Source organism: Hyposmocoma kahamanoa, unplaced genomic scaffold, assembly GCF_003589595.1.
Source record: "Hyposmocoma kahamanoa isolate Upper Pololo Valley unplaced genomic scaffold, ASM358959v1 62, whole genome shotgun sequence".
Taxonomy (NCBI): Eukaryota; Metazoa; Arthropoda; class Insecta; order Lepidoptera; family Cosmopterigidae; genus Hyposmocoma; species Hyposmocoma kahamanoa.
This window is the reverse complement of record NW_020653850.1, coordinates 21,301,467-21,321,930: the sequence shown is the minus strand read 5'-3', so window position 1 is coordinate 21,321,930 and position 20,464 is coordinate 21,301,467. Positions and strand designations below refer to the sequence as shown.

Genomic DNA, 20,464 nt, shown 5'->3' with positions numbered 1-20,464 from the left:
AGAACTGGCATTATCGTGGTGCAAAATGATACGGCGTTTACGGTTATTTTTACGGAGTTTGTCAATAACTTCCGGCAAACAAATGGTCATCTACCAATCACTATTCACACTACAACGATACTCCAAAGCAACAGTAGCCACGTGTCCAGTTTTATTTAAAAAAGAAGCAATCATCCCCTTAGAGGCACTTTGCACGTGCGCCACTTTAGTTGGATTCGGCTCATCTCGAAAGATTCATTCGCTCGATTGCTGCTTTGTTTTGGGATCGTAACTATAAATCCATGTTTCGTCACCTGTTACTATGTCCCATACCAAATTTGACGCCCCTTCGTTGAATCTGGCATGGGATTGCACCAAGTGACGTGATCCGTTTTTTGAGCCTCATCAAATTGTGTGGGATTCACCGAGAGCACTGCTTTTTCACACCCAAATGTTTGTGTAGTATTGATTGTATTTGACTGATGCCTATGCCTAAAGATGCCCGAATCTCATGGTATGTCACATGCCTGTCAGTTTTGATCATACGGCGCAAAAACATCGATTTTTTGTTGTTCACAGCAGTGGACGTGCGACCATCACGAAATTCGTCACTGATATTCTCACGACCGCCTTAAAATTCTGCAAACCAACTATAAATAGTCGTCTTGCATGGTGCTTCATCGCGAAAAGCAGTTTGAAGCCGAGCGAAGCTCCGCTGAGCTGTTAAATTTCACTTAAAGTCGTAGAAACTCATAGTATGAAAATTTTCACGAGTCAATCCATCGTGTTGTAGAGAACCAATTTCTAAAATGACGCCACAATATAAAAACAAGTGACAGTCAGATGAAACAAACTGTATTCTACAGCCAAAGAGTTCGATTTTCAAATGTTATAATTACTTTATAAATATTGTGTGTAAGTGGCCAATTCCGGAAACTTATAGTGCGCCCTAAGTATCTTATTAGATATTATGAAATGTGTGTGTTGAGCTATAGTGAGCGTCTAGCACAGACAAAGCAACATTGCCCGCGCTCCGGACCGTGACTAGTAAATTTGAAAAACAAAAAACAAAAACTCAAGCTCTCTTCACGAAACGGCCGCCGCCGCCTCACGCATCGCTAAATTTTATAATTTCCCTTTTTTAATATAAGTAAATCTACAGTTCACTAGCATTTTATTCAAACGCTGGGCCTAACTATGGTCCTTCAAGCCGGATCATGGAACATGGAGGGAAAGTACTTTAAATATTGTAGACATCTTAAATTAAAGGGACAACATAACATTTTAGATTTTAGTTTAGGAAAATGAATAATTGTTTTATTGTCGATATTCGTACTTCTAAAAATAACGGCATTATCATTTCATAGAAAACTTTGATTCTTTACTAATAAATATCCAGAAACTACTTCCTCGCAGTTTATTAATTTTATTATAAGTGCAGATCTAGTATTTCTATGCATCTGTCTCTGTGACTTAGACTGGGGGCGAATTCGATGTTGTAAATTGGGTGACGAGTACAATGGCCATGCCCCTAGATCTTTGCGATTGGAGAGGCGTGTCGCTTACTACCAGGCAATATCCTGTTTACAATATTTAAAGTACTATCCCGTAGCCGTGACACGTCCTGTATAATATCTACTATACTATACAACGTAAAACCAATTTAATTATAACCCATTTGCACAAAAATCTGCTACAAACGGAACGTACCAAATGTCACAATTGTGACACTGACTTTTTATTGTCATAACAAAAATTCATGCAGTTCATGCATCTTTCGAGCCTTTCCTAGTGCGTTTAATATTAAAATTTAAAAAATAATGGCAAATCAATACAAGAAAATTTTTGTAACAGTAGGAACAACACGTTTCGATTTACTATGCGAAACTATCACGACTTCGCCAGTGCTTAGGGCTTTGAAGAAGATTGGATGTGAAGAGATAAATTTTCAAATTGGAAATAGTAACTTCGAACCGGGTGATTATGTGAAAGAGGGAGTGAAAATTCATTCTTTCAGGTTTAAGGATTCTATACAGGACGATATTAAAAATGCGGACTTGGTAATCAGTCACGCCGGAGCGGGCAGTTGCTTAGAAACTTTAGAAGCCAACAAACCTTTATTAGTTGTTGTGAACGAAGACCTAATGGACAATCACCAATTAGAACTGGCTGAACAACTGCAAATCGACAATCATTTGTACTACTGCACGTGTGACACGCTAGAGAACACTTTAGATATTGTTGATTTTAGCATATTAACACCATTCCCAAAACCTGATACTACTCTATTTGTGAAGTTTTTGGATGACGTTTTTAGGGTTAAGCAAAATATAAATTAAAATATTTAATTTTGTGAATTTGTATTCTTTTTAGGATTGAATGTAAATAAACAATTTTTAACTGACTTCAAAGCGGAGTTTCTCAATTTGACTTTATTTTCTGGTATGTTAGGCTCAACTCACACTGGCCCAGAGTCGAAGCGTTGCGACGCGTTATGTTTTTCGCCTATAGTATATTAATCTCTATATTCCCAGTATTAAAGTACAAATTTTGTGTTATGCAATGGAGATGCACGCCGATGCCTGGATGCAGTCGAGCGGCTTCGTGCGTCACTTGAGCGCAGTGAGTCGTCACACGCCGACTACACAGTGATCTGGGCGCGCTAATGCGAGCGTCGTCTCGCGTCGCCAAGCATTGTAGTTGATGAACAGTATGTGACTTGATGCTTCGACTCTGTGCCAGTGTGAGTTGAGCCTTATGTGATTATGGCAACACTTGTGAACCAATTTTGCTGATTCTTTTTTCATTGGAATGGAGGTACCCACAGCTTTTAGGGAAGATATTGTAACACTGTAAAGTACCTCAATAATGGTCCCATTCAAATTTGAAAAAATATTCTAAGTCTTAAGTGGCAAAGGATGAATCTGGTAAATCTGGTTTATTGAATTTCAACCACTTTCTTGAAATTGTTTAATGAGCTTCAATAAAACTTGGCACACAGAATATGTAATTCAATGAAAATAAAATGGTGACCTAGAGCTAATCTGATATAGCAGACAGAGACAGAGGAACTCCTCAACAATGTACAGCAGGTCTCATTGCTCATTTTTATAAAAAGCTTTAATTATCATAACACTTAATATGCTTCCATTTTTGCTCACCAGTAAAATGTATTGATATTAATAAAGTCTATTTTCAATCATTAAAATATAAATTAAAAATATCAGTTACAGTCAATAGACTTTTATTTGGGAAAATACAGATCATCCACAAGAGTGCCTACAGAGCTAAAGGCTGTAGTGAATTAAAATAAAATTATACACATTTATTTGTTTATTTAATATAACACAATCTGTAAAGCACAACTATTATCTTAAGGGCCATTTGACGTGAATTCTTTTAGCACATACGGTTTTTTATGCTGATCACATTAAGTTAAACATGACACCTCTTAACACACACTAAACCTGCATGAAAACTCATGCAATTAACATGGCCAGCAAAAAATTCAGTACTGTATTTAAAAGTTCATGTAAACAGCTCAAAATAAAAATAAATGAAACATAGGAAGTCTTGGGACTGGACATATTTGCATTATATACAAAATGAAAACTAATTACAAATATGCTAGTGTAGATGATATATGTAAACCTATTTCCATGAACTTGTGCACAATACTTTCATACATAAGTACTTTAGAGTAAATTTTATACAGAAATTATTAGTTTTTATTCAATATGCAATTCCCATAATCATCATAATTTACATTCCAACCACAGTATTACAACCTTCTAGTCTCAGTTATTGGGTTTTTTGGTACTATCTCAATATATTTGGTAATTGGGATGTTTTGTAGCTATGTTGGATGAACATCTCTGTAAGTTACAGGTTGATTTTTTAGAGTACACTTCATATCAAGGGTTTTTTAAAATTCAAATAGTTTTTTTATTAAAAACTTCACTTACTTTTGTTCTATATTCTAATTATAGTAGAAAAAGAACAGTATGGTATAGTTGGCGAAATATTATTTGCACCAATTCGTCCTATCGCTTCGTCTTTAGTGTATAATAGGACAAAAGAGTGAACCGTTTTGGTAACGCACGTGCCACTTGTGTAGTGCAAACTTTCTAAACTTGATAATCTTTATGCGTAAATAACTTGTTGAATTATTAAGAAAAGAGTCGGCGTTCGGTATTTTACGAAGAACCTACTGTTAATGAAAAACGACCTGTTAAGTAAAGAAACAATTGAAAACTAAAATTCAGAAAAAGTATTTCGCGCACCCATGGACCAAAATCGTTAAATCCGTGTACTCTTTAAGTAAAACAAGTGTTAATGGTTTATTACCCTATTGTAATGGAAAGGAGCGTACCAGACGCTGTGTATGAACGCACACTCTTGCATGACCTTGAGTGCTCTAATGTTGCACATGCACATACAAGCCGCGCTCGTTGTTGGATACGAAGTCTCCCCTACTTGATCTCATTCTACTCTGTTCTAGTTGTAAGAAACATGTTGTCTCTATTATTGTTTGAGAAAGTAAAGAACTCTGTTGTAGTCAATGACATTCATTCTAAAGATCTTTTCTGCTATTTGATATTTTTCACGGATTAGTTCACGTTAATTATGTGAGGAAACATTTTTATAAGCCTGAGGCCTCCTATGTGAAATAATTTAATTTAGACTAGCTTCTTAGCCTCAAAGAAACTCTTGAGATGTCTCATCTGCCAGTACCCTATACCAACAAGTACACCGGTTTGAAGTAAACTCCACCAGAGAACTCGCTGGTTTGTGCTCTCTGACGTTTGGCGGAAACGTTCCTCACGATGCTGAAAAAAACGCATAATTAAGTAATTTTTATAATAGAATTGGTTTAAAAATGTTGTTAGGTTTATGTCATTGTTTATACCAAACATAAATTTAATTACAATAAATGTTTGGTTTTGTATCAAGTATAAAAAAAATCAGTAACAAACAAAAAACCGTGCAAGGTTTATGTGACTTTTGAAATTGGAAGTTATTTAAGTATGTTGAGATTACATAAGTTTGTTGCCTCACACTTATACACATACTTTATTTAGACTGACCAGTCTCGTCTAATATTCTCATCTGGTCTAACTTTGGCAGTTTTTGTCAAAATTTGTGTGTAGATCAATGTAAGAACTTAGGAAATGACATAATTAATGTGTAATAATGACCCATAAAGATGAAAAATATATGTTGAATTTATAAATTGCTTGGTGCAATGTTCAAGTCAACATGGCTCTTATGCTTTAAACATTTGACCTTATTGCCATAATCAGAATTCTATTTAATTCGATGCAAATGGAGAAATGCAACAATACATTCATTAAAATTTGTAGCTTACCCTTTGATAACTCTGCTCCTTAGTTATCTGATGAAGCTGGTCCAAAAGCTGCTGAATGCGAAGTTGCAGTCCTGCTAGCTTGTCTTTCTGTGCCACATTGCCATAGTCAATGGCATGCTCGCCTACTTGAATGTCAAGATGGACCTGCGAGTGAATAGACAAACTTTATAGCGCAAATATAGACAAAGCAAAAAGTAAAGAAATACGATGCAAAACTAAAGAGACCGATGATATCAAATTGTAATTGCAGTGTGGCGGCTGAACATATCCTAGGGCGTATTCAAATGAGAAGCAATGCGGGGCGCCACTGTGGTGCTGGAGCCGCGACATTACTAATTTTCATAGAATATTTAGAAGCCCGGTTGCAGCGCCATTATCATGACATGCACGCGCCGCTATTGCAGTCACAATCAGTTAACAAAAAATTACTGAAGTGCTACAGTAGATTATAAAAAAATAATGAAAGTAAAAGACTATATTACAATTATACAGTTACTTTAAAAACTAATAAGTTGTAAAATAAAAAATATTTTTAAAAATTTGCCAAAGAAAGATTGATGGCAATAATGGGTGTTATAGTTATAGGGTCGTATTCCAGAACTCCACTTAATACTCAAGTCAGGACTTGAGTATTGCAGTGAGCACTGAAAATCATACTCAAGTCCTTGCTATTAGGGTCGTATTTCCAGTGCTTGAAATCATACTCAAGTCTGCTCAAATCCTGACTTGAGCATTGAGTAGAGTTCTGGAATACAATCCTGAATCTCAGTACAGAGTACTAAAAAAACCGACATCAAAAGTACGTGGAATTACATCTATTTGCCAAGTTTTATTGCAATATGGGGATGTTTAGTTCGCCACTATACAGGACTTGTCACAGGAGATAATAAAAATCGGTTCTCACTACTCAAAGTATATTGAGGGAGAAAAACGCCTTGAATTAGAGAATAGCAACACCAACCATTAAAATAATTACTCCTTAAGTAAAATTTAGGCACTATTTATAAAAATGAATGTTCATGCGTGATCACTGATCAGCCACCCTTAGAGGTGGATGATTTTCTTCAAAATGAAATGGGACCACTATGGAAGTACCCCCTTTCCAACAAAAAAAGAATCATGAAAATCGGTTCACAAATACCGGAGTTATCGCGTAACATACATACAAAAAAAAAACACACAGTCGAATTGAGAACCTCCTCCTTTTTTAAAGTCGGTTAAAAACTGAATAAATTTGTTGTAAGTTGTTTCCAAATCAAACTTAAATGACTTATCAACACATAAGAACCTACAGTATATAAGTTTTACAAGAAAAAGAATCTGCTACATGTGAAATATGACCATTATCTCCAGGATCTATGTCAGGAGGTAGGGTTAAATTATGCTTACGTTACACATTACGAGGTAACATCCACCGCTAAAGTCTTTACACACATAGAACAAGGCATTACAAGCCCATCACATTCAAAAACCTAAATAAAAAATTATAAAAATACTCAACCTACCCAGACCAAGAACCAAATGGTCTCAATTTTGGTTTCTGAGTACCATGAGTACTAGAGTAAGAAATTAACTAACAAGTTGATTAAGACCTGGCTTTCAAAAACACTCGTCTTAAATTTGCCATAACTTGCTAATGAAGATTAATTAACAATCTTTTGAATGACTACTTAGGGTCGTATTCCAGAACTTTACTCAATGTGTAAGTCAGGACTTGAGTATGATTTAAAACACTAGAAATCATACTCAAGTCCCTGCCATTAGGGTCGTATTTCCAGTGCTTCATATCCTGACTCAGATCCTGACTTGAGCATTGAGTAGAGTTCTGGAATACGACCGTCAGTCACACTCTATAAAAAAAATCAATAACAGCAAAGTTATATTAAATTTATGCTCCCTTTTTATAACCACAATAACAATAGAATATTGGACAACTTTGAAAATAAGTTACAAATCATTAATTTTAAAAATAGACTTAAACTGATAATCAAATGAGAAAAGAACAATATTTCTTGAGTAAAAATCAGGTAACTAGCATTCAGTAACCATAAGTTACAAAATACAGCAATATAATAGATGTTTATTATGTTACACAATATTTAATCTTGCTGAATTAGCTACATACAAAAAACCGTAGAATTAAGAGCCATTTTATGAAAAGCTAAGAGTGAGAACTGATGTGGCGAATGTGCCTGTTTGCGAAAGGCTCGCGAACTGCATACATGCATTACATTAAATGATTTGTTAGAGTGTCACATACATTAACATGTGTTTAACAGCACGCATTTAATCCGTATGCTCCCTGAGCATCTCCTGACCACTTATTTGAACCAATAATAAACCATTTTTTTTTTTTTGGTTAATTAACATGTTCAAGTAAGTTGATGGATGCAATAGAATGTTACAGTAAAATTTGAACCAGTAAAAACTGACATATTGTGCAAACATTATTTATTCAAGTGTTAAAACCTGCAATTGTTAGTATGTACAGAACCAATGGACAAGTTCCAATGAGAATGTAATAAAATTTCAAAATGATATACATTTAAATTCATTTCTTGTAGTTTTTGAGTTGTCTTGTCATTCATAATTTTATATTGACATGAGGTTCTAATATGATTTTCTAGCGTAAATTTTAAGAGCGATTAGTTGCTTTTGGGCTACATGCATTTAAGGCACTTTAAAATTAGATGCTCATAGAAGCACTGAAGTGGTACAACTGTACAACAAGTGGCACAACTGCATGTTACCCCTTACATCACTAACTGTTACTGCAAAAGTGGCTGCGCCACTGCAGCACTTCTACAAGTGTCTAATTTGAAACCGCCCTTATTCATGTTTTTTGAAACATATCTCCTTGGGCCAAAGTTTGTTGTATGATTGTGCTAATAATGTGACCAAAACTTACTCTCAGTTGTGAGCCACTGAACCAAGAAGTACTGTTAGAATACATGCAGATGACGTGCTCTCCAGGAGTCGACGACGTGAAGGAGATCATGCCCTCGGACTTGTACACGCGTGATAGCATGACACGGTCGTTCGGGTCCCGTACTTCCACATGCATGCCGATACCAGGTGACGAAGGCATAAAACCGCCAGAACGAGGATCGTATAGCTCCACTTTGTACTTTACTGAAATAATACAGAGAAACAAAGTAGTTATATAGGGTTTACGATCTAATTAGTGTTAAAAGTCAAAGTTATAGTAAAAAAGGAAGAGAAAGAGTGTTACCAATAACCGTGGTGTCGTCGGGTATTTCCTCAATGAAACATTTTCTCTCACCCTCGGCTATGTGAAAATATAAAGCTGATGAAATATCTAAGATTAGAAATAGTGCTAAAATAGTAGAAAACTTGAAATTATCCATGTTTCCGTGGTCAACCTAAATCGCCGATTTTCAAGAAATTGACATGACACACGTCATCGCTACAAATGTCAAAAGAGAAAGTAGTTGCTATTTTGAAATAAAAATGACTAATTTCTGATAAATAAGATAAAACCTTTAGAATAACGGTTTTATTCCACAAAAATATTTGACAACAATGAACTAAAAGACTATCAAATGTAAAGTTCAAAATAGACATTAGAAACTAAAGAGTTAATATTATGACATTCTATCAGCCTTGAAAATAATCCTCGAGGTGGGCTGGTGGGTGTCGCACTCTTGCAGACCTTCGAATCTCTGGTTCGGTGTCCGCTGGAGGTTCAGGGTGGTCTATGTCTTCAATCTCATTTTCAGAATCAGAAGATCTGGTTTCAGAATTTTGAGATGTAGGATTAGGGTCCTCCACTTCATTGGAGTTTTCGTTAAGAGCCTCAATATTTGTTGTTTCATCTACCATTATCTGACTATCTAGGCTCAATGGTGCTAAATGTCGGTTGGAAACAGTTGTCTCTCGACCGTCCTCATAGCGAACATAGGAGTAGTCTGGATTTACGTGCAGAAGAGTCACTTCTTCAACAATAGGTTGATACTTGTTAGTACGATTAAATTTTCTCATTAATACTTTTTCTGATTCCGTCAGCCAGGTAGGTATAGATACTCCATTCGATGACCGCCTGGTATGTGTAAACATTCTTTCGTGCGGCGTACAACAAGTCGCTGTGCACAACAAAGATCTGATACAATGTAAAGCTTGGTTTAGAACCTTTTCCCAATTTTCTATTGGTAGGTTCTGCGAACGTAGAGCCAATTGCACTGATTTCCAAAGAGTTCCGTTAAAACGTTCAACCTGTCCATTTCCTCTTGGGTTATAAGGTGTAGTTCTGCTCGACGCAATACCACGTGAATTTAAGAAGTTCTTTACTTCAGTAGATATGAAACAGGTTCCTCGATCTGAATGTAGATAAGACGGCATACCGAATAGCATAAAAATTTCATTTAAATGTTTGATTACCGTTGAAGAGTTCATGTCTGGGCACGGAAATGCAAATGGAAAGCGTGAGTATTCGTCTATTACTGTAAGAATGTATTTATTTCTCGTATTAGAAGGTACTGGTCCTTTGAAATCGATACTCAGTCTCTCCATAGGCGACGTAGCTTTTATCAAAACTGGATCAATTGTAGGTTTGTAAAATCTTGGCTTTATTTCGGAGCAAATTTTACACGACTTAGTCATGTTTTTAATTTCTTCCGTAGAATATGGTAGATTCTTTGATTTAAGCCAGTGGGTCATTCGTGCTATGCCCGGATGACATAAATCATTGTGCAATGAATATAACTTTTCATTTCGTGTCGATATTGAGCTGCATACGCGTGAGAGTGCATCCGCTGCATCATTTTGTTTGCCTGGACGATATATAATGTCATACTTAAATGGCGCCAACTCCAGACGCCAGCGTTGTATTTTCTCATTCTTTATTTTGCTCGTTAGTTTATTGTTAAACATGAAAGATACTGATCTTTGGTCAGTGATAAGCCGGAAGGGTTTGCCGATAAGAAAATGACGCCATTTCTTCAGCGATTCGACGATAGCGTAAGCTTCTTTTTCTATCGCCGAGTGATTATGTTCACTTTTGTTTAGCATTCTGGAGAAAAAGGCAACAGGCCGAGAAGCCTGTGACAAAGTTGCTGCGATAGAATGATCTGACGCGTCTGTTTCCACGGTTAATGGTGCGTTATGATCAATTGCATGAATACTTGATTTGGCTATATCTGATTTGAGTACATTGAAGTTTTTGACTAAATTGTCGCTTAATGGAAATATCCTTGCATTAGTAAGATCGTGAACTTTTTCTGAAAAATTTGGAATCCACTTGCTATAGTGTGCAAACATTCCTATCACTCTTCTCAGTGATGATAGATCAGATGGTGGTGGTAAGTTCAGAAGTGGGCGCAAGCGGTCTGCATCCGGTTTGATAATGTTGTCTTCTATGTTATAACCCAGAATATTAATAGAGTTTTGTGAGAACTTACTCTTTTCTTTGTTGAGAGTGAGGCCATATTTCTGGGCAGCTGCCAAGAATTTCTTAAGATTTTTGTCATGTTCAAGCTGGGTCTTGCCACAAATTGTAATATCATCAAGATAAGCGAACGTTCCCTTGAGATCTTCTTTTCGGATTACCCAATCAATCGTCCTTTGAAAACTTGAGACGCCGTTTGTAACGCCAAATGGAATTCGGAGAAATTGGTATAAATTTCCTAAAGCCTCAAAAGCCGTAAAATGACGTTCTTCGAGCAAAATAGGAACTTGATGATAAGCACTTTGCAAATCTATAGCGCTAAATATACGATATCTAGATATTTGTGACACCAGCTCCTCTATGTTTGGTAGAGGGTACGCATCTAAATGAGTATATCTGTTTATAGTTTGGGAATAATCGATGACAAGACGCTTCTTATGGTTGACATTTTTTGTGATAAGGACTTGAGCTCTCCAGGGGGACGTGCTTTCTTCGATTATTCCATCAGCCAAAAGTTTCCTGACTTCCTCTTTTATAAATTCTTTGTCATCCTCACTATGTCTTCTCGATTTTATAGCAACAGGCTTAATTTCAGGACATACATTAGAAAACAGTGGTACGGCAGGCACGGTAGCTGCAGCAACACTGCATACATTAACTTTGATAGGTTCCTTCAAACCACCAAAAGAAAACTCTAGTGAAGAGTGTTGATGCAGAATATCATGTCCAATGATGAGATCAGCGCATAAATTCTTTACTATGAGTAGATTCAGATTTTTGTACTCATAATCTCCAATTTTGGCAGAGACGCTAGTTTGTCCCTCTACTTTGGAAGTAAGAGTAGTCGAAGCCATTGAAATTCTCTGGTTACTCGGTTTCTTTTTTAAACGACAGAGATTAAAGAATTCCTCATCCATAAAACTAATTGAGCTGCCTGTATCGATTAATGCTTGGGCGCGTATCCCTTGAACGTACGCCGTTACAGTAGCCTTTCTAAGTGAGTCCGGCGATGCCGCTATTATACAAGCACTAGTTTTATTACTTTCAGTTTCGACTACTGATGCAGCAGTCTGTTTCTTGCTACGACATACTTTAGCTAAGTGTCCTTTTTTTTCACAAATCTGACAGGTAGAGTCGAGTGCTGGACAATCTTTTCTAGGATGCACGCGACCCCCACAGAAGAAACATTTTCGCTTGAAGAAAGACGCTGCTGATGATTCTTCTTCCTTTGATGAACCTTGTACAGCATTCAAATTTGAAGATTCGTAACTCTGTGAATTCATCTCCGCCATTTCTAACGATCTCGCCTGATCATAGGCTTTGTCAAGAGATAGAGTTAGATTTTCAAGCAATCGCTGCCTGATTTTACTCGAATTGAGACCAGTAATAAATGCGTCTCGAATATTATCGGATTTATTCGTTTCAGCATCAACCTTTCCAAATTGACAATCTTTCGCTAATAATTTTAGCACCTGCATATAAGTATCAATGCTCTCATCGTGCTTTTGTCTCCTAGTAGCTAGTATATACCTGGCATAGACTACATTTTTTGGTTTATTGAATAGTTTGTCGAGTATGTCTAGGGCTTCTTCATAGGTAGTACATTCACTTATGTATGCGAAGATTGTTGGAGATACGTGGTTTATAAGTATGTCTATTTTCATACCAGCTGTTTCTTTTGTAAAGTTCGATAAGAAATTCTCGAACGTCCTCTTCCAGTGCTCCCATTCCTTGGAGGCGGAATTACCGGTTGGATCAATGTTCAGTTTATCGGGACGCAGAAACCGTTCCATTTTATTTATTCTGATAACATTTTGTGGAATAAATTGATAAATAAGATAAAACCTTTAGAATAACGGTTTTATTCCACAAAAATATTTGACAACAATGAACTAAAAGACTATCAAATGTAAAGTTCAAAATAGACATTAGAAACTAAAGAGTTAATATTATGACAATTTCAAAACAGTGAAAATTTTTCCATTTAGAAATATCTTTTGTAGTTTTATTTATCATGAATTTTAGAATAAGCTTGTTTAAATAAAATGAGGTATAAAATGATGAAATAGCGAAATAAAAACCTCCATCGTTTCCATTCAGTAACATCAACTTTTGACAGGTGTTCACGTTAAATATGGAAAATTGGAAAATTAAAGGAACATATATCCAGAAAAATAGGCCACCCTAAAGGAAATACATAATAATAATAATAATTCGGAAAAGTATTTATTTTTCTGAAAGATATAGTCATAGCAAAATGGAATTTTTTTTCATGACCAACGTGAAGTTGACTGACAGTACCTAATTAAGTGACATTTCTAAATTCTGTTGTATGTATGTACATACATACATTTACGTGGCTTTTTATTAGATAGCTAATGAAAAATTAAGTTCAATAAGCTCTATCATAATACCTGTTGGGAAATGAAACTATTTTTCCGGATTTAAATCGCGTATATTTGGTTTTTCAAACAAACCGATGTTTCGGGCCCTTTACAGGTCCCATGGTCACGGTTGACTGACTGTCAGTGACTGAGAGTCGTATTCTAGAACTACTCAATGCTCAAGTCAGGACTTGAGTATGATTCAAAGCAATATAAATCATACTCAAGTCCTTGCCATTAGAGTCGTATTTCCAGTGCTTGAAATCATACTCAAGTCTGCTCAAATCCTGACTTGAGCATTGAGTACAGTTCTGGAATACGACTCTGAGTGTAACAATCGCGAAAACCTAAGAACTCGATATAATACCTGTTAATCAGAGAAAGATAGCACATACTTTTCATTTTGCTAATCTCATGACCATTCCATAAATTATATTCTATGATATTAAAAAAGTTTCCCCGTTTTAAAAACAAGTTATTAACCAAACCACTTTGTAAGTGGCTAAATCGCTTACCGCAAAAAGCCGAGAGAAATGAGAAAAAAAAAGTTCGTCGTTGCTACTAAGTAGTCTGTGGCGTTGCTGTGGCTGTGGCATATTGCAGTCCGTTGCACTCACTGAGCATATAACCACTACGTCTTTGCAGTCGTATTTCGCAAACATATTTTTGTCCGTAACTCAAAAAAATTATTAATAAGAAACAATTAAATATTGCAGATTTCAGTTCCTAATCATACTTTTCAAACGTTATTGTAAAAAAGTTAATTTTTATGACGTTAACAGTGTAAAAGACATCTATAGCTATGGATCCTTTCGTAATTGCAGCTATTATCAGTGCTATAGTCATAATTATCCTCTCTATTGCTTTTGTGAGAGTCTCCAAGCCTAAGGCCCAAGGTACGTAGTTTCGAGAAAATTATTTTTTATTGTAAACATAAGGTTTTCGAAGTAAACACGTCTTTAACCTTTATAAACTTGTTATTTAGCCCGAGCACAGCCTAGAGCTGTCCAGCAGAGAGAAGGGGGTCCTGGAAGAGTACAGGCCGTCAGAAACCAAAGAGCTCGCATGAGAGCAAATGGTAAGAAAAATACAGATACAACAACAAAATACAGATATTTAGTTAGCAGTAGAGGTTAAACCTAAGTTATTAATAGATTCCGGCGTTACTTTGCGGATAGTCCATGTTAATAAAAATGGAAGTAAATTAATATTCAACACAAGCGCAGCTATTTCTCGTGATTTAACCTTCACTTCAACACATTTTTATTAAAGCTAAATTCTAAAGTTTCAATTCAATTGTATAATGCTTTTTTTTTTCATTACGTTAATTACCAACTATTTTCTAACAACATTCATTCTTTCAGCTGCTAGACACCAAGCAGCTTTGCTGGAAGAAGAACCTGGTGTAGCTGACGAGCCTGATGAAGAGAATCCTCCTGAAGCCCAAAAGGTTGAGTTCCCCGATGACAAGATGGGAGCCAAGGTACTGATACTTAGGCTTTGTTCTACCAACCATTTCTACAACCCATTTGGTAACTGATATCAGTTACCACGTGGGTTGTAGATATAAATGTAACAATATCAGACAGGTGTGATAATCTGGCTGGTATTAATGTTGACTGATACATATATGCTGATGATATGCAATTTAATGTTAGTATTGAACGTCAAAAGTACAAAAACAAAAAGAAAAAACTTGTGAATAGTAAATTGTACTATTGGCAAGTTTTTCTTTTTTTTTTGCAAGGTTCACTACTCTATTTATGGTGTTAATAGTGGCCTGATAGGGAATCTCAAATTGCCTGATCAGTTGGGGTATTTTTGGGTTTAATGCAATAGGTAAAAGTATAAATCCTTTTTGCTGTTTTATATACATATAATAAAGAGTCATATTTATATCTACATTTTTTGCTTACAAGTTATAGGGTTTAAAACTAAAGCGAAGAAATCAATATTCTTGATTAATCTAGACACTTACTCATTACTTGATTGCAAACTAATTTATTGAATTAACTGCCTCCAAAGCCGAATGGTTACCATACCGGACTGCCTCCCAGAGGTCTCCGGTTCGATTCCCGGGCCGGGAGAAATATTTGTATGGCCTACTTTATTTCTCTCGTGAGTTTGGGTGTAATTTGTGGTTGTCTATGTGTGTGTCCATGGCACCCGCGACACAGGGTTTCCCTAGTGCGGGGCTATGTTGAGTGTGTGCGGTATTATTAAAAAAAAAAGAATGTAATCTCTTTAGACTTAAAGTTAACATATTTTGAAATGATAACAGAAACGAGCTAAAATGGAAGCCAAGATGGAAAAGAAGAAGGCACGTGAAGCTGAAGAGCATATGAGAGAGATCAAGAAACAGAAGGATCAGGAAATGGAGGAAGAAAGGCGCAAAAAAGAGGAGGAAGAAAATGTATGTAGTACCTTTAAGCATATTTTAATCTCCATATACAGTTGGACATTTGGATACCAGCTTAAAAAATAGTGTAAGATTAAATACAGCAGATTTTTCTATAATAAAATGTGGTCATATTTTGTAACATGCACTCATCAAGTTGTACACAAGTAATGAACTTAAGAACCTCCATGCATGTCGTATTTTATTCCCAATTTTAGATGTTTACCCACACCATTGCGCAGCACAATTAGTGTCCTAAATTTGCTATGCTAAGGTAATTCAAAACAAAACTTGTCAACAAACAATACATAATTTAAAAAATATTTATCATTTAAATGCATTAAATTATGACTTATTTGCAATTAGTATTAGGTTGGTTAATAAAATTGAATTTCACAGGAAAAAGAGCGACAACGCGAAGAAGCCGAACGCAAAGCTGAAGAAGAGCGTAAAAAACGCGAACAAGAAGAATACGAGGCTCTGAAAGCAGCTTTCACAGTTGAGGGTGAAGGTTTTGAGGAGAATGAGGAGCAGGACAGTAATAGCTTGCTGAAGGACTTCATTGATTATATAAAGGTAACAATAAGATTGAGATGCTTAAGACCTTTTTTTTAAAGCCTTGAAGAACCTTGTGTGAGTCTCATTTATTAGAAACTCGAGCCTAATACTGCAATCAAGTTCCTATTCTAATAATATAGAATAGGATAAATTCTAAGGATATTAGCATGTAATTTTCAAGATCATAAATCACTCATGTACAAGTAAGGCACATGATTTCGAACTTCTTCAATTTTTGCAGGCACAAAAAGTAGTTCTACTCGAGGACTTGGCAGCACATTTCAAGTTAAAAACCCAAGCTGCCATTGACAGAATACAAGAACTTCAAGCATCTGGAGAAATAACCGGCGTCATTGATGATAGAGGCAAATTCATCTACATCTCATATAAGGAACTTGAAGACGTCGCCAAGTTTATTAAGCAGCGAGGAAGGGTCTCCATAACAGAGTTAGCAGAATGCAGCAATGATTTGATCAACTTGAACCCAGTCACTGTTCCCTAAACGTCTATAGAGCTCTCAACACATTATTGTATAAAATGTAAATTTTTTGTTAATAGAAACAAAGACAAAATTTTATTAAAGCAATTTATTATAAGACATTAAATGCAACAGAGTTATTATTCACTTATTTCATAACCAAACATATCTCTTCCCTTCTCCAATAAAAACAATGATGATTCTTTGATTCTATCCAATACTTCCATTAGTTTACTCTTGGTGAATACTTTGTATAAAGATCTGTTTTCTGCTGCAATCAAATTGCCTAGTTTTACAGCTTCCTTGTGATTCTCTATATTGTCACCACTTTGCAAGATTTTGAGAATCAATATAACAACTTCAGGTATACATAGACGTCTCAATGTTTCTAATTGCTTGGCTCTCTCTAACTTTTCATCCTCACTGAAGTTATGTGAAGATGTACTATCATTTTCGTCTTGCAGCCATCCACCTGGGAACAGCAACACATTGTACAACAAATTTTTTGTGTGACGCGATTGACTGAGCACAGCATTTGTCCAACGAGCCTTCTGTTGTTCCACCTGAGCACATTTCTGCTCATGATGCACTTTGTCAGAAAATGACGCATCTGGAGGTAATGGCTCCACATCTTTTGGCTGACCACTTATAAAGTGCCTGTACCAAGTTGCAAAACCTTCAAGAGCTTCCAAATAAGCTTTCAAGCACAGATGTTCTCTCAGTTCAGAAGAGTTTGAAGACACTTTGTTCATAAAGTCTGGGAACATTCTGTTTACATTACTGACACAATTCAGAGCAGCATCAGTATTTCCAATGAAAATAAAGGTACGAACCATAGCATTACTCAGCCACAAAGCTTCTTCAAGTTGATTAGAAATAAGTGACAGCCATTCAAGAGAGGATATCACTTTGTTTATCAGAGTTTTATCCTTTTCAACAGCAGTGGTTTGAGTGAATGTCAAATCAATGTTACCATAACCTTGTTGAATATCAGTTATTGCCTTCTTTATAGCAACTCTTGCTGAAGCCGCCACATCAATCCCTGCACTGATTCCTGCCGTAACAACACCCCCTCTAAAGTCACTCTTGTGTACACGATCCATCAATTCTGCATACAAATTAATTTGTCTAGCAATCGGTACAGTAGAAATATAGTAAGCTATTAGTTCAGGACATGCCACAGAACCATCAATTAGTTTTTCAATCAGTTGGGTGATATACTTCTCCAAAACCTTGTCACCAACATCATGTTGAGGATCTTTTCCCATTAAACGGAGTACTAGAACCAGATGAGCAAGAAATCTAATAAATCTCTCTTCTGACTCTTCTAGCCACTGTAAGGAATCTTGCATTATGGCTCTTACATGACCTAGCATTAGATATCTTTGGCATGTTTGATAGTTAGATTCTTTTTTACCATCCATCAGTGCTTTAACAGCACTAAAAACTTGTTGCAAAGATACCTCTTCAACTTTAAGCTCCGACTGTAACAGGTCTAGAACATAGGGTGTGGTTGTACTTGCATCAACAGTGGCATGGTGTTCATGTAAGAATTTATCAACTCTAGCTTCAATTTGTATCCTTAAATGAGCCCACAATAGGTCTTCCCAGTTTCCTTGACATGCTGGAAGTGTACTTTCCAAATGACCACACAAAATGCCAACTGTAGCCTTAAAATAAATATTCTCTGCAGCATTGCTTGCTATGCCCAGAGCACACCACTTCCATAGATCCCTAGATGGATTGCCAGAAATTTCCAAAGGAGAATTAGGATCTTCTCTAGGTAAATAGTGCAGCAAAATCCATCCCTGCAACACAGCAGCACGCCAAGCTTGACCAGCATTTAAGCAAATAGAAACAGCTTCTCTAAATTTCCCACACCGCACTTCAGTAAAAACACGCTTACATAGATCATTGTCATCCTTTTGATCATCAGAGTGTATTGTTTTCTTTTGTCTTCTCGGTGCATCGGGGTCCATACATGTGATCATCGACTTATATTTGTTATTCTGATCTTTGTTAAACAAACTCGTACCAATAGTCAGCTCATGTAGTGTATTACCCCAATGTATGTTGTTTACTATGACAGGGGCTGATGTTTTAGTTGCTTCTTCTTGATAGGATGCTGTAGCTTCAAGCCAGTCTACCAGCAATTGCAGAAGGCGAAGTTCCGAATCACTTTGAAATAAAGCTCCGACCAAATTTTGCTGGGATAGTGTAGTTTCTGTCAATAGGGAGTCCAAAGATTCTGGGTGTTCAGTAATAGAATCAGCATATAAACAATGAAGCAGTTTCCATGTATTAGCCTCTTCCGCCAGCCAATAATTCTGCACATTGTACCTATTCCACGGCTCCACGAGTTCCAGGGAATCACAACACACTTGGCCTAATCTCGCTAATGTATCGAGGACATCGCTCGCACGACTGGTTTGTATGACCTCGAAGAAAGCTTCGCCCAAGCCATCGCCGGCATTTCCAGTATTCACTAATATTGAAGACTCATCTAAGACTTGACGAAGACTAGTATCGTTCAAAGTTTTAAAAATGGAAGTTTCGTTGAGGATCGGCGATAGATTTAGTGTGTCTTCCCTTTGCAATAACTGCTTTGATCGTTTGCTTCTTATCGGAGTACGCTGCGTTGAATTTACCAGTAGCGTCCTGTCGAAATTCATCGTGGATAGTTCTGTAATTTAATTACAAATTATCAAACAATATTCTCAACGCCAAGAGATAAGCGCGAACGTGAACCACAGACTACTTAGTCAAGTTCGTTTAAAATTTAAAACGACTGAGCAAAGAGTATTATTAATAAACAATAAAATATTTTTATAATTAAATCTAATTTTATTTCTGAAATTGAATCAAGTAGATATTAAAACAATAACTACTTATTACGTGCGATAATAATCCAAAGTATTTTACCATTTTTCTTAAATTTGTATTGAATCAGACGGGTGCAGCTTTTTGAACGATTCTTTTTTCTAAAAACTGCAAAGTAGTCGAATTTTTGAAAATTTAGATCTGCAAAATAAAAATACGGTGCTGAAAATCATGCAGGCTAAGGTAATTAGTTCAATAATCTTGTACAAAAAAGTTTCGTCGGCTAAAATTTTCATAACGAATGTCAAACAGAACTTTTGAGTGGATATTCCCACCGGTTATGGTCATGTCCTCAAAATACTTTACTTTCCTGACTTCATTTCTTTCTTGTGTTTCTTTCCGCAACTTAGATAGCCTTAGCCCCACAAATTAGAAAGATTAAAGTCGACAGTGCGTACTGAGGTGAGCAAAATATGAACAAATATAATAATATTGTTCAGTAATAACTTCACATGGTTACCATGAAGCTATAAGTATCATTATAATATTGGAATCGATGATTGCACATATATAAAATAAATGTGGCACGTAAATTACCTAGTTAACTAAAGTTTAGAGCTGTTTAATTACCATATTTAAACGAAATCATTCTGGATACAATTAATATAATCAACAAATAAATGCTTTATTTTGCATTTACTGTTAATATATGGATATATAATTTATAAATAATTCTGAATATTTTTATCTACTATACAATAACAAAATTTAAATAAGCATGTTCTATGTGTCTTCTGATAGAAGAATGATACATTAAAAAATATAATTGAACATCATTGTCACTGAAACCCCTTTTTTATCTAATTTGAATTGTTTAAATAATGAAATTGTTCTACTTTTCTTCAATTATCTCTTTGTTCATTAATAAATGTTATTCTGTTTAAACATCCCATATTATTATGCCTGGAAAGTCCTGTTGCAGTCAATCAGAAAGTTCAATTATTTAAAACAGCTATCTAATATATTTAATATATTTAAATTTTTTCCACAACATGACAGTATTTTTTTGTTATTA

General features: G+C 35.8%; 5 protein-coding genes across 5 annotated transcripts; 2 read left to right on the top strand and 3 right to left on the bottom strand.

Annotated features, from left to right (window-relative positions):
- The first annotated feature begins 1,764 nt into the window (after window positions 1-1,764).
- On the top strand, window positions 1,765-2,384 carry LOC113229838 (UDP-N-acetylglucosamine transferase subunit ALG13 homolog). Its single transcript, XM_026463521.1, has one exon. The coding sequence runs from the start codon at window positions 1,800-1,802 to the stop codon at window positions 2,316-2,318; it is 519 nt and encodes a 172-aa protein (XP_026319306.1). The 5' UTR covers window positions 1,765-1,799; the 3' UTR covers window positions 2,319-2,384.
- An 831-nt stretch (window positions 2,385-3,215) lies between these two features.
- On the bottom strand, window positions 3,216-8,737 carry LOC113229505 (transmembrane emp24 domain-containing protein eca). The gene is made up of 4 exons (XM_026463113.1): window positions 8,580-8,737; window positions 8,256-8,479; window positions 5,348-5,491; window positions 3,216-4,808 (listed from the first exon to the last, which is right to left on the bottom strand). Exons 1-4 carry the CDS (start codon window positions 8,713-8,715, stop codon window positions 4,659-4,661), a joined length of 654 nt encoding a protein of 217 aa, XP_026318898.1. The 5' UTR covers window positions 8,716-8,737; the 3' UTR covers window positions 3,216-4,658.
- Window positions 8,738-8,965: 228 nt separating this feature from the next.
- On the bottom strand, window positions 8,966-12,544 carry LOC113229815. The gene has a single exon (XM_026463494.1). The coding sequence runs from the start codon at window positions 12,542-12,544 to the stop codon at window positions 8,966-8,968; it is 3,579 nt and encodes a 1,192-aa protein (XP_026319279.1).
- Window positions 12,545-13,821: 1,277 nt separating this feature from the next.
- LOC113229669 (DDRGK domain-containing protein 1) lies at window positions 13,822-16,668 on the top strand. The gene is made up of 6 exons (XM_026463341.1): window positions 13,822-14,031; window positions 14,121-14,213; window positions 14,500-14,618; window positions 15,417-15,548; window positions 15,933-16,109; window positions 16,333-16,668. The coding sequence occupies exons 1-6, from the start codon at window positions 13,938-13,940 to the stop codon at window positions 16,591-16,593; spliced, it is 876 nt and encodes a 291-aa protein (XP_026319126.1). The 5' UTR covers window positions 13,822-13,937; the 3' UTR covers window positions 16,594-16,668.
- Window positions 16,669-16,709: 41 nt separating this feature from the next.
- Window positions 16,710-19,243, bottom strand: LOC113229548 (nuclear pore complex protein Nup107). Its single transcript, XM_026463183.1, has one exon. The coding sequence runs from the start codon at window positions 19,239-19,241 to the stop codon at window positions 16,710-16,712; it is 2,532 nt and encodes an 843-aa protein (XP_026318968.1). The 5' UTR covers window positions 19,242-19,243.
- Window positions 19,244-20,464: the final 1,221 nt, after the last annotated feature.

What these genes read in the sequence shown, in the direction of transcription:
- LOC113229815 (XM_026463494.1), bottom strand. Translation starts at nt 12,544, where the DNA reads ATGGAACGGTTTCTGCGTCCCGATAAACTGAACATTGATCCAACCGGT.
- LOC113229548 (XM_026463183.1), bottom strand. Translation starts at nt 19,241, where the DNA reads ATGAATTTCGACAGGACGCTACTGGTAAATTCAACGCAGCGTACTCCG.
- LOC113229669 (XM_026463341.1), top strand. Translation starts at nt 13,938, where the DNA reads ATGGATCCTTTCGTAATTGCAGCTATTATCAGTGCTATAGTCATAATT. An exon ending in CTCCAAGCCTAAGGCCCAAG is followed by an intron (nt 14,032 to 14,120) that starts GTACGTAGTTTC and finishes CTTGTTATTTAG; the next exon opens with CCCGAGCACAGCCTAGAGCT. An exon ending in ACTTCATTGATTATATAAAG is followed by an intron (nt 16,110 to 16,332) that starts GTAACAATAAGA and finishes CAATTTTTGCAG; the next exon opens with GCACAAAAAGTAGTTCTACT.
- LOC113229505 (XM_026463113.1), bottom strand. Translation starts at nt 8,715, where the DNA reads ATGGATAATTTCAAGTTTTCTACTATTTTAGCACTATTTCTAATCTTA. An exon ending in TCAGTGGCTCACAACTGAGA is followed by an intron (nt 5,492 to 8,255) that starts GTAAGTTTTGGT and finishes ATTCACTCGCAG; the next exon opens with GTCCATCTTGACATTCAAGT. An exon ending in AGGAGCAGAGTTATCAAAGG is followed by an intron (nt 4,809 to 5,347) that starts GTAAGCTACAAA and finishes CGTTTTTTTCAG; the next exon opens with CATCGTGAGGAACGTTTCCG.
- LOC113229838 (XM_026463521.1), top strand. Translation starts at nt 1,800, where the DNA reads ATGGCAAATCAATACAAGAAAATTTTTGTAACAGTAGGAACAACACGT.